Below are 14,437 nucleotides of genomic sequence, written 5' to 3'. Positions count from 1 at the left end.
ACCAAGAGCTCTCTCCCAGTATTCTGAGGACTCTCCGAGGGTCCCTGTGCTCCTCAGGAGAGCGGAATCCCCCCCTCGCAATGTGACAGAAGCGGGAAACCGCGCTTCGCCTCGACCTTCCCAAGATGGCGCCGGCCAAGGGGGGCGGGAACGGCCGCCATTTCCCTTCCCAAGATGGCCGCCTCAAGGGGGCCGTATCTCCCTTCCCAAAATGGCTGCCGCAGGGTGTACATTGAGCCCTTCCCAAGATGGCCGCTGCAAGGGGTACGTCGCGCCCTTCCCAAGATGGCGCCCGGCGCTCCCCTCTCCACCGAGCGGCTTCCGGCGGGGCCTGGTGTCTGCGCCGCGGCCATGGCGGAGCTGACAGACGCGGAGCTCCGGAAGGAGCTGATCGCTCTCGGTTACCGGCCGGGCCCCATCACCGCCACCACCCGCAAGGTTTACATCAAGAAGTTGGGCTGCCTGCGAGCCGAAGTGGCGGCGGCCAAACGCACGGGCCGAGGGGCACCACCCAGCCCGGCCCGCCCCGCCGCCAGGCCGCAGCAGGCCTCACCCTCCCGGCAGCGCTCCGGCTTCAACCTCGGGGCCGCCCGCGACAGTGAGGAAGAGGAGGATGAGGAGGATGAGGAGGAGGAGGAAGGGGGGAAATCAGCGTCCCGCTGGGGGACGTCGGGGAAGAGTGATGGGATGTCCTGGGGGGACTCCCGGGGCTCCCCGCCGGGCCGGGGTGGAGGGTTTGGGGTCAGGGCTGAGGGAGGGCTGAGCCGGGACAGCTACGGGGGGCTGAGCCGCTCGGTGCAGTGGGGGACGAGTGTAGAGAGGGGTGGGGGGGATGGGTTGGGGCCATCCCTGGGTGGGCTTGGGGGGCAGAACTCCCCCTCCCAGTGGGACACGTCCATAGAGAGATGCGGGGGGTTCGGGGCTGGGGTGGGGTCGTCCCTGGATGGGCTCCGGGAGCTGAGTTCCCCCTCCCAATGGGGTGCGGAGAGAAGCGGGGGGTTTGGGGCTGGGCTGAAGCCATCCCTGGATAGGGGTGGGGGGCTGAGCCCCACAGAGAGAAGCAGGGGGCTTAGCACTGGGCTGGGGTCCTCCCTGGATGGGTTTCGGGGGTCGAGCTCCACATCCCAGTGGCACACAGGAGAGAGAAGTGAGGAGCTCGGGTCCCAGCCATCCCTGGATGGGTTTCGGGGTTCAGGCTCCTCGTTGCAGTGGGGCACATCAACAGAGAGAAGTGGGGGGCTCAGCAGTGGGTTGAGGCCATCCCTGGACAGGTTTCGGGGCTCGGATTCCACGTCCCAATGGAGCAGATCCACAGAGGGAAGTGGGGGGCTGGGTGTCAGGGCTGGCTCAGGGGCATCTCTGGATGGGGTTGAAGGGCTGAGCTCCACATCTTCTTGGGGTGCTTCCCTGGGCAGGAGTGGGGGGCTCAGCTCCAAATCCAGTGATGAGAGGGGGGGTCTGAGGTCCAGGAGCCTCTGGGGTGCATCGGGAGGAGGAATTGGGGGGCAGAGCTCCCGCTCTCAGTGGGAGACGGGAGGGGATAGGAAGGGGCTCTCCTCTAACAGCTCCTGGAGAGGGGAAAACGAGGTGACCCACTGGGGCAGCTCTGGGGGGTCGAGTCAGCAGTTTGGGAGAGGGAAAGAGGATTTGGGTTCCAGTGGTAAGAAGGAGGCAGGGAGCTGGGGACGGGGGTTTCTCCGGCGCTTCCCCTGGAGGGCTACGAGCGATGCAGGGTTGGCTTCAGGGAGCCAGTGGCAACCAGGACAGGGAGTGACCTCCCGCCCTCACTTGTTACGGTCAGCCCCAAAGCAGCAGGTGGAAGGGAAAGGCAAAGGTCTGGAGTTCTACCTCTCCAAGTTCCTTTGCCTGGCCAGTGTTGTGTTGCTGCTGATTTTTCTGGGCATCCTCGCGGTGAAGATGATCGGGTCGGACTGGCTGGACAGAAGAGAGGAGAGCTGTATGTGGACTGCTGGAATCTTGGGTTTTTCAACTTTCTTCTTCACCTTTCCCCTCCGCTTTCCCTTTGTTATTTCCATCATTCCCATGGCTGTCACCTGGCATCTCTGCCTCTCTCCCTGTTCCCATCTCCCCTTGGCCAGGGGAAAGCTCGTTAGGCAAGTGGCTGCTTTTTCCCAAATGAGTTTGGCCTTCAGCTCTTCAAAGCTTTATGGAGAGTGAGATTCCTGTGAGGCCAAGGATGATTTTATCTTGCCTCTTGTCTAACATAATGTCTGGGTAATTGACCATGGCCTTTCCCCTGGCCACGTGGGAAGGACACTGCTTGGTTTGGTCATTTGGCCTTTCCAGGTGTGACAGAACTTGAGTGAGAAATGAAAAAGGGCTTCCCCACCTTTAAAAACAAAGCTCCCCAGATAGAGCAGGTGGAATTATTGTCATTTCATGGCTTTGGAGCTTGCAGAAGGGGGGGGTTTGGGGTGTGGTGGGGGAGTTGGGAGCCCTGGGACACAGCAGAATGTGTCTGTAGGTGCTTGTGTGCTTTGCCTGGGCTGGGGGGCTGCTTCCTGCTGCCTCAAAGTCAGAAGCAAATTGTCCAATGTCAGGGAATTGCTGATGCACCCTTTACAACTTAGATATTTTGAAAGCAGTGGTGTTTGGAAGCAACTAATCTTGCAGCACAGCTGCAAATTCTTTAACTTCTCAGGCAGTTAAGATTCCTGCTCTGTGATTCTCCAGCGTGGCAGATGGGTGGTTGGTGTATATCCAATTGCCTGGAGCTGTTAAACCAGAGGCCATAATCTGCAGAGCTAACAGCTCAGACTCTAATAAATCCTCTGCTTTTGCCTTGAGGAGGCTTGATTTAAATCCCTGCTATCACTGGGATATTTCAGGTGACCAAGGCATGCAGGGAATGGCATTACCAGAGTGTAAAAGCTGAGTGCAGAGCAGTGGTGATGAAGGAGCATGAAACAGCAATTTAAACAGGAGCTGTTAAAACATTCAGACCCATTTGCAGTTTCCAGCTGAACAGGGTTCAGCACTTGCTCTCTTTTTATTTGATTTGCTTTCAGCACTGCCTCCCAAAGCAGCACTTTGCATGTGTGCTGGTTGCATAGCAAGGTGCTGCACGGAGTGGGATTAAGGAGAGCAGAATCAGCCTTTTAAAGCAGGGCTTTCTTTTAAAAATATAATTACTTCCTTGATCAAAGCTCTTGTTTTACAGCCAGCTAACTCGCCCTCCCCTTCTCTCTCATAGTTAATCTCTTGCCTGTGGATTGTGACAAAAGAAAGGATGATGTAAGCATATATTTCTTTTTCTTCAAGTCTGGTGGATGGGGGATTCTCACAGAAGAGTGATTATTCTAGGTGGCTTCCACCAGTGTCACTATCACTGTAAAATTATTACTTCTGTCGTTTTACAGAAAAAATGTCATTTGATGAGTTGGAATTAATGGGCCAGATTAAATTGGGGCTGTACATCAGACTCCATAAGATAAAAATTTAAATTCCTAATTATGTGAATCAATTTCTTTAATAGTTGTAACAGAAACCACCTCAGTTTGCAATAAAACTTGTGTTCAGCTTTAACAATGCCAGATTTAAGCCAGCTAATTCCCTGAATTCCACCCTGAAGGGTTTGTAGAGCCTTGTTTCTTCTGTTGTAATGGATCAGAAGGAAAAAGAAAATTTTGGCTTGGATCCAGAGTTGGTCTCCTGTGATGTTCTGGAGACAAAGAATCCACCTGTGGTGGGTCAGAGAGGATGTCTGGTGGTGCAGTCTGAGTTGCTGGCACTTCAGGGGGTGTCCTAGCTCACTTTTGACTCAGAAACTGTAGATTTTGGCTGCAGATGTGTTTAATTTGAACCAGTGATGCATGACTGCCCCAAACCCCAGTGCTGGTGTTTTGCTTTGGTGTTGTTGTGTTGCTCCTGGTTTGCTCATGCTTGTTACCTGTTTCTGACTTGCAGTTCTGCCAAGCAAAGCAGAAGGATGTAGTAATGGACATGCTGCAGGAGTTGTACAACTACTTGTCTGTACAAGCTGGTAAGTTCCAATTTTCATTATTAAACTCTTAGGAGCATTCAGCAAATTGCCTCTGCCAGCTGTCTGGGCATTTTTAACCTCACTTTGAAGAGGGAGGTTTATGGAAGAGTCAGTTCCACTTGAAGAGTAATAGTCATGTAATAGAAAAATGGAAAAAGATGTGTTTATTTTTATTCTGGATAGGGCTCAGCTAATGCACTCACAGCTCTGTGCTCTTGTGGAGTGATCCTTATTGGCACTTGATGTCTTGGGAGTTGGAGGTAGAAATATTCAGTTTTATGGTTCCTTTTCTACCAGCATCTTGAAATTGGCTCAGGACACTCAGAGCCAGTTCATGTAAGCTGCTGTGTTCTTAGAAATGGTGTTGAAGCAGCTGAAGAAATTGGCAGTTTTCTGCTGAAATGTGGGAGCTGGGGATGGGGGAACCTCTCTTTTCTCTCAGCACAGAGTAAGAGAGGTTTCTCTTAGCTGAGCTGAGCACAGTAGTTCAGCCAGTCTCTACCAGCAAATCTGGTTCCATAACTGGTGTTTTCTGCTGGAGAAGGCTGCTAGAAAGTCAGTGGCAGGAGTAGAAGGTTTTTCAGCAAGCTGTGGAATAATGTCACTCAGGAATGAGTCCTGAAGTCCCATTCCAACAAGGCTCAAGCCTTCAGGTACTTCACTTTCAAATCACTTCAATTTCTAAATCTTTTCAGATCAGACTTGGGCAGAATTTCCACCAGTTTTACTCTGCCTCTCAGCACACCTGTCTAGCCCACTCTGTGAAACAAGATTTAGAAGCTTTAGAAGATTCTTTACCAGCATTTCCTGTAGGAGGTAGAGCTGTGGTTTAGGAAGCATTTGGAATGCTGATCATGAGCTCCAGCACTGCAGTCTTTGATACCTGATGGAAAGTGTTGGGTCAGAGGGGTGGTTATGTACAATGCAAGGGGGAGGAGGGGTGGTATTTTCCCCCCTCATTCTCTGCTGGGTGGCCTGAAGTTTCCTGGCTCTTATCCAACCTGGGTGAAGTGGGTGACCATTTTATTAACAGTCAGAACCTTATCAGCCTGGAGTAGATCTCTCCCCCTGTAATCATTTTGCCTGGAGCTGATTTTAAAAGGCAGCAGTTCCAGATAGTTCAGTGTATGTTTCTGAACCATTTGAAGGCTTTTTTTTTTTTTTCCCCCCCAAACATTATTTCTATTTGACTTTTTTTTTTTTTTTTTTTTTTTAACCAGGTAATTTTGAATGTGGAAACCCTGAGAATCTAAAAAGCAAATGCATTTGGGTTAGTGAAGCAAAGGATCATGTGGTGGTGAGTAGGCTGTGAACAGCTATTGTTACAACAGTGCTTAGACTCTTAGAAGGCAATAAATAATAGATACTAAAGCAATTCACAATCTGTTTTCCTTCCTCATCCTGTTTTGATTCTTTGCCATAGCTTCCCCTTTGGCCAGTCCTGTTCTCAGCAGTTCTTTGGAAAATAATCTTCTCCTCCATCTCTGATTCAGCCCCTGTAAATCTAAGTTAATGGTTTGTTGTTTCACCATGATCATCAGTCTTCTGAAACCAGAAATTTCCCTGGATTGAGGGCTGGGCAGAGAAGGATTTTTCTATACCCCAAAGTGTCAGAAGACAGACTGCTTTGATAGAGCATTCCATTTTTTTCATGGTAAACTGTCAGTAAGATTATGTTGTATTTAGTGGTTAGTCCTAAGAGTCTGGGATAGTGTTATTTTTACAGAGTGCTTCATGCATCATCTGCCATAGTCAGAAGGCTTTGTTCCAGATAAACCTTCAGATTTAGCTTCCATTCCTCCAGCTTCCAGAGTTATGGTTGGAATTAACCTGGGGACAGACTGTGCAGAATGAATTCTCCCACTGCTGTCAGGAAATAATGTTATTTAGTATTTTAAGTGAATGGAGCACTAATCTTCTTATGGGTTCTTTTAAACAGAATATAACTGGTAGTTCTCCACAGAAGTTTGAAGCTGCCCTGCTCTGGATACTAAACAGCAACAAGGATTTGGGAATCAAGTAAGTGGAAGCCCCCTGTGTTCTGTTTCTTGGTGTTGGCAGAGGGATAATTTGACATCAGAGAATCCTAGAACTGGCTGGGTTGGAAGGGACCTCAGAGCTCATCAAGTCCAAGCCTTGCTCCACTCCCCCCGTGGTTCCCAGCCCATGGCACTGAGTGCCACATCCAGGCTCTTTTGAAATATCTCCAGGGATGGAGAATCCACCCCTTCCCTGGGCAGCCCATTCCAATGGCTGAGCACCCTCTCCAGAAAGAAATTCTTTCTCATGTCCAACCTAAACCTCCCCTGGCACAACTTGAGACCTCTTGTGCCCTCTTGTCTTGCTGAGAGTTGCCTGGGAAAAGAGCCCAACCCCCCCCTGGCTCCAACCTCCTTTCAGGGAGTTGGAGAGAGTGATGAGGTCTCCCCTGAGCCTCCTCTTCTCCAGCCTCAACACCCCCAGCTCCCTCAGCCCTTCCTCACAGGACTTGTGCTGGATCCCTTCCCAGCCTCCTTGCTCTTCTCTGGACCTGCTCCAGCACCTCAATCTCCTTCCTGAGCTGAGGGGCCCAGAACTGGACACAGGACTCAAGCTGTGGCCTCCCCAGGGCTGAGCACAGGGGCAGAATCCCTTCCCTGGACCTGCTGGCCACGCTGTTCCTGAGCCAGCCCAGGATGCCATTGGCCTTCTTGGCTACCTGGGCACACTGCTGGCTCCTGGTCACCTTCCTGGCAATCCAGACTCCCAGCTCCCTTTCTGTCTGACTGCTCTCCAACCACTCTGTCCCCAGCCTGTCCCTCGTTAGATTTCAGCAGATAACCTGGGTCTGGCTTTGGCAGTGCTTGCTGGGCAAGCTTCCAGATGAAAAGTGCAGCCCTGCAGCCAAAATTGGCAACTGAGCTCATTCCCTGGGTAGCCTGTTCCCCAGCCTTGGCACGGGGGGGGACATCGTGTTCACGGGACACAGTGTCTGGCAGGTGGGGCAGAATTCTGAGGATAGGGCTGCTTTCTGCCCCTCAGCAGTTGGGTTGTGCTGCTTGCAGGGTTTAAAAGTGGTGGCCCTGGGTTTCTGCCCATGGTCCTGTGACTGCAGCTTGCTGCTTCATCTTGCCCATGCAGAAGTTTTTCCAAAATAACTTTTTTTCGGTAGTGTCTCTGTAGACAAAGCTGCAGTGTTGTGTATCTGCATCCTTTAATAAAGGATCCAAAGGATTTATGGGACAACAGAGCACTCTCTTCAGTAGGTAACATCACCCATGCTTTGGGATCCTTTGGAGTGAGTCCCAGTGAGGAGGAGAGGAAAATGGATTGGAGAATGGGGTCTTCTCTTGAGTGTCAGTTGTCTTCCTGGCAGAACACAAAGTACATGTTAAAATGAATGATATGGTGGTGGGGATTTTTCTCTTGGGTTTCTCTGCTGGGAGTCTCTTCAGCACGTGAGAAATAGCAGAAATACCAGATTTTTCAGGTAAAAAAAAAATACATCGTTCAGGCCATAACCTAAGTCTAAGGCTGTTATCCAGAGTCCTCAGGCACCATTAACTTCCTCTGGGAAACGTGGGCTGCCTCCAGTCTGTCTTAACTCTGAACTCTTACATTTGTTTGCATTTTAACATTTTAAATGTACCTCTGATTAAATGAGCAGCAGCAGTAGTAACACTGGAGTTGGTGGGCATAGCTTGTAGGAATTCCCACAGCTCGATTTTTCCCTGAAAAAAAAAAAAAAAAAAGAAAGAATCTTGCAGTTGCTGTTTTGATCTAAGGCTCAGACAGTGTCTGCTGCTTTGATTGCTGCTGTGTGGCAAATTCCCAGGACAGGACATCATTTCCTTAGTGGCAGGTTTGGATTTGTAGGTGGGTTGGGATCCAGAATTTTCGGATTCATGTTTTCAGACACCGTCGGGAGCCACGTGATAAAATACGCTCCTTTTTTTTTTTTTTTTTAATTTTTTTTTTTTTTTCATAATTAGCAGCTCTGCCTGCTGCTCACCGGATGGATCCACGGGTGTGATGTCTGTGTGGGGTGCAGAATGTGCTTAAAAAAAACCCCTGCAGGTGGCATTTCTTGCAGACACTCCCTGAGATGCTTTTGCTAGGTGCTAGTCTGAGAGGCAGAACTGGAAATGAGCTTTGTGCTGGGTGATTCTGCTGCATATTTTCAGTGTTTTCAGGGAATTTGGTTTGTAAATAAGACAAAGAGGGTGGGGAAACAACTGTGTGTCTCCAGCTCCTGTAGAATCCAGTAGCCAAATACAAGCTGTCAGCAGTTTGTGAGCTGTGCCCTAGTAAACTGAGAAAATGCCTTTGTTTAATAGGTTATTCAGAGCAAACCCAGAATGAATTAAGAGCTCAAAAGCAAAAATGAAAGCTTTTTAGCCCCAATTGCTCTGAATCTGATGGCTCTCACTTGATGCCTGATGACTTTGACTCCTCTAATAAGGAAACCACATGAGTGTGGAGCTGTAGATAAAGCAGTGAATGAAAAGCAGCTGGGGTAGCACAGTGGGTGTGGGGCAGGGGGGTTGCAGGAGGATGTGTTGAGGACTTGGCTTCTGCTGCTTGCCCAGGGTGTGTCTGTTCTCTGCAGCTACAGCTGATGTCTTGCCACTTCTTGAGCCCAACTGCTTCTGTTTCTTTTCCTCTGTGCAGAGGAAAACAGCACAACCTCCACGGACATTCACAGTCTCCCTGCAATTGCTGATGACTCAGTAAACATTTCCATTTCTCTGTGCTGGGAGGTGGGAATCCAATTTAAAGTTTAATCTTCTGCACGCTGAGAGGTGCTGTCAGAGAATCTGCAGAGGGAGACTTCAGTTTACCAGTGGGAGTTCCAGCTCTGCTGCCTTTTCTAAAACCATATCCATTCCTTGCTAAGCAGTCAGTTCCAAAATGTTCTGGAAAGAGGAGCTGCAAGGATTTTGGTTTATTTTCTCTGTGCTCTACAGATGGAGTTACTGCATCTGCAGTCTGTTTGTTCTCCCTGTCTTGATTAAAGACTGCAGCTGGAGTGTCTGCTCTCTTCAGTGACAAATTTCTGCCTCTTCCCATCAGGTTGAAAGGGAGAGACCTCTTGGAATCAGTTACCAAAGTGGAGGAAGTGTTCTGTCTGGAATCAGCCCATCCTCAGATGGGGCTGGGCTGCCGTTTCCGTCGGGCAGTGGTCACTGCCATTATGAACCTGTTCCTCTTTTTCTGGAGTAAGTCACTGCTGTTAGGAATCATCAGCTGCTCCCCTTGGTAGCTGTATTGCAAATGCATGCCTTCTCCCAGCTGTAGGAAATTAGTAACAGAGGTGAAATAAATCTGCTGATGAGTTAATTTCTAATTAACCTTTGTTCTGGCAGCAGAGAGAGACCTGTGGACCTGCTCTTGTGCTTCAAGTGCTTAACACTTTATATCAGCAAGATGATGAGCTCTCTGGGTATTCCTCAAGTACTCATTGCTATGGTCTGCAAAATAAGGATATTAACCTACCTAAAAGGCTTTTTCTTTTTCCTTTTTTTCCTTTTTTCCTTTTTTCCTTTTTTCCTTTTTTCCTTTTTTCCTTTTTTCCTTTTTTCCTTTTTCCCTTTTTCCCTTTTTCCCTTTTTCCCTTTTTCCCTTTTTCCCTTCTCCCCTTCTCCCCTTCTCCCCTTCTCCCCTTCTCCCCTTCTCCCCTTCTCCCCTTCTCCCCTTCTCCCCTTCTCCCCTTCTCCCCTTCTCCCCTTCTCCCCTTTTCTCCCCTTCTCCCCTTTTCTCCCCTTCTCCCCTTTTCTCCCCTTCTCCCCTTTTCTCCCCTTCTCCCCTTTTCTCCCCTTCTCCCCTTTTCTCCCCTTCTCCCCTTTTCTCCCCTTCTCCCCTTTTCTCCCCTTCTCCCCTTTTCTCCCCTTCTCCCCTTTTCTCCCCTTCTCCCCTTTTCTCCCCTTCTCCCCTTTTCTCCCCTTCTCCCCTTCTCTTTTCCTTTCTGTCTTTCTCTTTCCTCTCTCTCTTTCCTTTCTCTAAGCCACAAAGTCTTGCAGGCTTTTTAATAATGACTTGTAGCACTTCAGTGTTAGAGGTTTTATTGGAACAGTCTGTCATGCCCCAGCTGAGACAGAGGTCTTCCTGAGTGAGGTGATAACAAGAGATGAGCAGTGACTGGAAGAGTTTATAATCCAGCCAGGGGAGGTGGGGGTGAGAGGGGACAGTGCTGTTTATTGTGGGGACTGAGATACTAAAGTTAGCTCATGTTAGAACAGGGGCATTTGTCAGTGCTAAACCTTTAGGATAGATCTCCAGAATTTGGGGCTGGTGTAGGAGCTGCAGGCTTTATTTCCTTATCAAGCAGCTATCTGCAGAGCAGTGGAGCTTGACAGTCTTCCTAAGTGATTATTGTGGGGGAGGCTTCTAGCAAAGAAATAGCTTTGGGAGATGAGTTGAAGACCTGTGGCTGTGCTGAGGCTTCTGGGGTGTGTGTGTGGGGAAAAAATCTCCCTGATGAGGCCTTCTGGCCACCTCTTCCCACATGCACTCACACTCTGCTGCTGGTGCTGTCAGGACTGGGGGCTTTGAGGCTTCACTGCTGAACAAAATTGATTTCTTGGGTTCAATTCCAAGTAGGCCTGGGTAGCAGGGAGTAAGAGCTGTCTCTGGGGAGAGGCAGCAGCAGAACTAAAACTGCTGGCATCCAGCAAGTACACGAGTGTAAGTTATTGAAGTCTGTTTGGTTTTTATTGTAGGTCTGATAACTCTCTGGGGGATCCTGCTCCTCCTCAGGTATCGCTGGCGGAAGATGGAGGAAGAGGAACAAGCCATGTATGACATGGTGAAGAAGATCATAGGTAGAAACCAGGAGCTGTGTGGATGCAAGTAACCCTGATCTTCTCTCTGCAGTGTTGCAGTCTCTCACTGTTTTCTCCTCCTGCCCTCCAGCTGTTGTCCAGGACCACTACAAGGAATGGGAAAGGAATTTGGAGCGTTACCCCTATGTTGGAATTTTCCACGTCCGGGACAGCCTCATCCCTCCCCAGAGCAGGTGAGATGATTCTTCTGCACTCAGGAGGGCTCAGTGGAGCAGCTCAGCTAAAAACTGCAGCTCTGGGGCAGCAGAGCACGAGCAGACAGTTGATGGGAAGCTGGAGTGCAAGAAAAGTCTGAGTGGCCTTTCAGTTCCTAAAGGATTTTGACAAAACTCAGACTGTGTCTTAACCTGCTGCAGATGAATGTGACACTCCTGGGGCTGATATTTGGTGCAGTCACACAGCTGTATTGTTTTTGGTCCATCAAACAGTAATTGGATTTTGGTTTGCTTGGGCATGGAGCATCTGATTTTTTTTTTTTCTCCTTCATCTAATTTGTGTAGGATGCTCTCCTCTTTCTCAGCTGCTGTAGTTTATTCTCCAGACAGGTGCTGTGCTTTTCAGGACAAAGCTTCTCATGAGCTGACTGGAATACTGGGAGGCTCTTCTGAAGAGGGTGTGTGTCTTGCTGGGAAGTTACCAGTTTGAGCTGAAAGGGAAGATGTAGTGAGATGGCTGATTCCTGGGCTTTTTTGGAAAGGAGTTTGGTCAAGATAGTTGCTCCATGGGTGGTGGGTCCAAGGGGCTGCAGACTGGTTCTCAGTGGTTTGTGTGCCACTTGCTCCATCTCTGCAGGAATATTTCTTGTGTTTTGTTTAAGTGGAGCTACTTTGTTCTCCTGACAGCACAGAACACCACACTCTGTGTGCTGCAAGCCTTAAATGTTCTCATCATTATCAGTCATGATGCCACCAGTAGGAAAAGGACTGACTTCAGCTCTTCTGAACCCATCTTCTGTTTGTGTGGTGCCCAGAATTACAGGACATAGATTCAGAACTGGGGTGAACTCCAGTTTGTCCTCCCTGATCTGAGATTTCTCTGCATGCAGGAAGGATGAGGGCAGTTTGCAATCTCTCTTTGTAATGTAAATTGAGCTCGAAATTCAGGGCAGTCCTTAAGGACAGGTACTGACCCAGGGTCTCATCTTCCCTCCCTCCCAGGCAGGACTTGTGTTTGCATCTCCTGGCCTGAAATCACCACCTCTAAACCAGAATTCTGGCTTCATCTCCTGGGAGATGGGAAGGGGAAGCAGCCAACTGGAGCGTGGTCAGCAGGCAGGATTGCTGCAAGCAGGGAAGAAGGATGAGGATGTGATTCTGATTGCTTTTTTTTTTTTTTTTTCCTCACAGAAAAAAAATGAAACGGGTCTGGGAGAGAGCTGTGGACTTTCTGGCTTCAAATGAGTCCCGGATTCAGACAGAATCCCACAGAGTAGCAGGAGAGGATATGTTGGTGTGGAGATGGACTCAGCCTTCTTACGTCTCGGATTCGGAGCACTGAAGAGGAGCAGAAGTGGAGCAAGTGTTGCTGTGGACCCTCTGGAAGGGGAGAGTCCCTTCTCTGGTGGTGGGAAAGAGCAGGTCATGGTCCTGATCTCCTAGGGTTGGGGACTGCACTTCTCTGTTTGCTCTTCTTTCTAAAAAAACTTTCTACACAAAAATTCAGGGCAATAATGTTGGCTTGGAAAGAAGATGGGCTTGAGCTTGGTGGGAAGCTAGGGCTGCACCAAAGTTAGCCTTCCAGCAGATACCTGGCTTCCACAGGCAAGCAAACCTGGAACAACTTTTTAAAAAGAGAAAAAAGAAAATGCACACCTAATATTGAGGGACACAGGAGCTCTCTGACAATGTTTGGGTGTGGAAAATTTGACCTCAATTCTGCAAAAGCCAACTGGTGGCAGCGTCCATCAGGGAATGTGTTTAAAGGTGATTAACATTTCCCATGGAAACATTAGGGTGGCAGTTAAGATACTTTTTTTTTTTTTGTTTTTTGTTAGAATTTGTTTTTATTAGTATAAAGACAGCAATGAAAGCACTTGCTGCTTCCTGCAGAGGAAGATGTTTGTGGCAGCTTCACCCTTTCAAAATGGGGGACTGGGGGGGAAAATCCAGGAGCAGGCAGTCCCAGAGGGAGGGCAGTCTGAGGTGCCTTGGTGGTTTGGGTTGAGTTGGGTGGGATGGAGGAGTGGTTATGATGCTGTTACATTTTTATAAGTCTGCTGTCTGTGCTTTCTGATTTCTGGGGGAGGGTGGGGGGAGGTTTTGGGTGGAAAACAAAAGCTATAGGAAACTTCCCAAAGCGCTTTCCCGTGGCTCCAGCCAAGGGACTGCGTCAGGGGGTCGTAAAGAGCAGCTTTGGAAAGGCTTTTAGGGCTGAATGTACATGTTTATCCTGGGCAGCTGCAATGTTTGTGCTGTGTGTGGCAGAGCAGAGATGTTCCACGTGTGGAGGGCTCACGTCCCACGTTCCTGCAGCCTCCCCACAGCTCCAAGGAGCAGTGATCCATCCTCTGGTCACGCTGCGGGCGTCCTGTTTTGTAGCTGTAATAATTTGCTTCCTTCAGTTCCTTTTTCTGTCCAGCAAATGAATGTTTGTTTCAAAGAAAATAGCACCAATGTGTGGCAGTTTAGGCTAGGCAGAGATACTGCTAATCTACTCTTCCCAGGGTTGTGGAACAACCATCCAGCTCTCTACTGAGGCAGCAGGGACCAAATCCCTTTCTGGCACAGAGAGGTGAAACCTGCAGGGAGGAACCAGCCTTGATTTGAACCCGTGGAACCCAGAGGTGTTGTTCTCCTTAGTGTCACAGCACAGTGTGAGTGCTGGCATCCATTTCTGCCCCTGGATGCTCCCAGAGCTTCCTCTCCAGGTGCTGGCTTGGCTTAGGACTGCTGCCCAAGCCCTGCTCCAGTTTGGGTGATGCCACCTACCAGGTGGGTTCCCTGTGCCACTCCCTGTTTGCCTCCTGGTCTCAAGCCTGCACTTCTCCACCCCATTGCTGGCTTTGGGGTTGGTTTTTTCCACCTACACACTCCACAGGCTGCAGAGACTCCTCCTGTACCTCCTGCTATGGGTTTCTCTAGGAACAAAACACAGGGAGGTCTTTCCCATGAAATGGGGAATATCCTGCTTGGGGTTGCCTCTAACCCCATAGTTTCTGTTTGGTTGCAAAGGTTGGGTGTTTGAACAGAAAAGGAGACTCAACAGCTGTCTTCAAGACAATGAGCAGTTTCTTCCACTGTTAATAAAACAGAGGATAAAGTGAAGGCAGCCTTGGTTCTTTTAAAATGCTGTAACAAGATCATCACTGCTGCTGTAGAAGTTTCCTGCAGACACCGGTGCCTACACTCTTAAACCTTTTTAAAAATATTTGTGTGGGGGCTGGGTTAGCTTTTTCTTTAAACAGCCCATATCCAGAAGTGAAGAGTCAGGCATTGCAGTCATCTTTTTTGTATTAAACTTGTTTTTGTAGAATAAATTTCACTGGCTTGGTGCTGTTTATATGTTCAACTTAGCTCTGTAAACCAATATATAAAATAAATTTATTACAAATAATCTGTTACCTTCCTTTTTATTGAGGACTCACAGGTTGTTCCCAAAGCTTTTGCTCAGGCAG

At 49.0% G+C, this 14,437-nt stretch overlaps 1 protein-coding gene across 1 annotated transcript; it reads left to right on the top strand.

Annotated features, from left to right (window-relative positions):
- Positions 1 to 310: 310 nt before the first annotated feature.
- LEMD2 (LEM domain nuclear envelope protein 2) lies at positions 311 to 14,376 on the top strand. Its single transcript, XM_071768706.1, has 9 exons — positions 311 to 1,957; positions 3,215 to 3,255; positions 3,928 to 4,003; positions 5,224 to 5,300; positions 5,943 to 6,022; positions 9,056 to 9,201; positions 10,702 to 10,803; positions 10,895 to 10,997; positions 12,171 to 14,376. The coding sequence occupies exons 1-9, from the start codon at positions 352 to 354 to the stop codon at positions 12,319 to 12,321; spliced, it is 2,382 nt and encodes a 793-aa protein (XP_071624807.1). The 5' UTR covers positions 311 to 351; the 3' UTR covers positions 12,322 to 14,376.
- The last annotated feature ends 61 nt before the right edge of the window (positions 14,377 to 14,437 follow it).

The sequence above is a fragment of the Heliangelus exortis genome, chromosome 25 (assembly GCF_036169615.1).
Source record: "Heliangelus exortis chromosome 25, bHelExo1.hap1, whole genome shotgun sequence".
In the NCBI taxonomy this organism is placed as follows: Eukaryota; Metazoa; Chordata; class Aves; order Apodiformes; family Trochilidae; genus Heliangelus; species Heliangelus exortis.
Note: the sequence above shows the minus strand (reverse complement) of the source record. Positions and strands in the feature narration are given on the sequence as shown.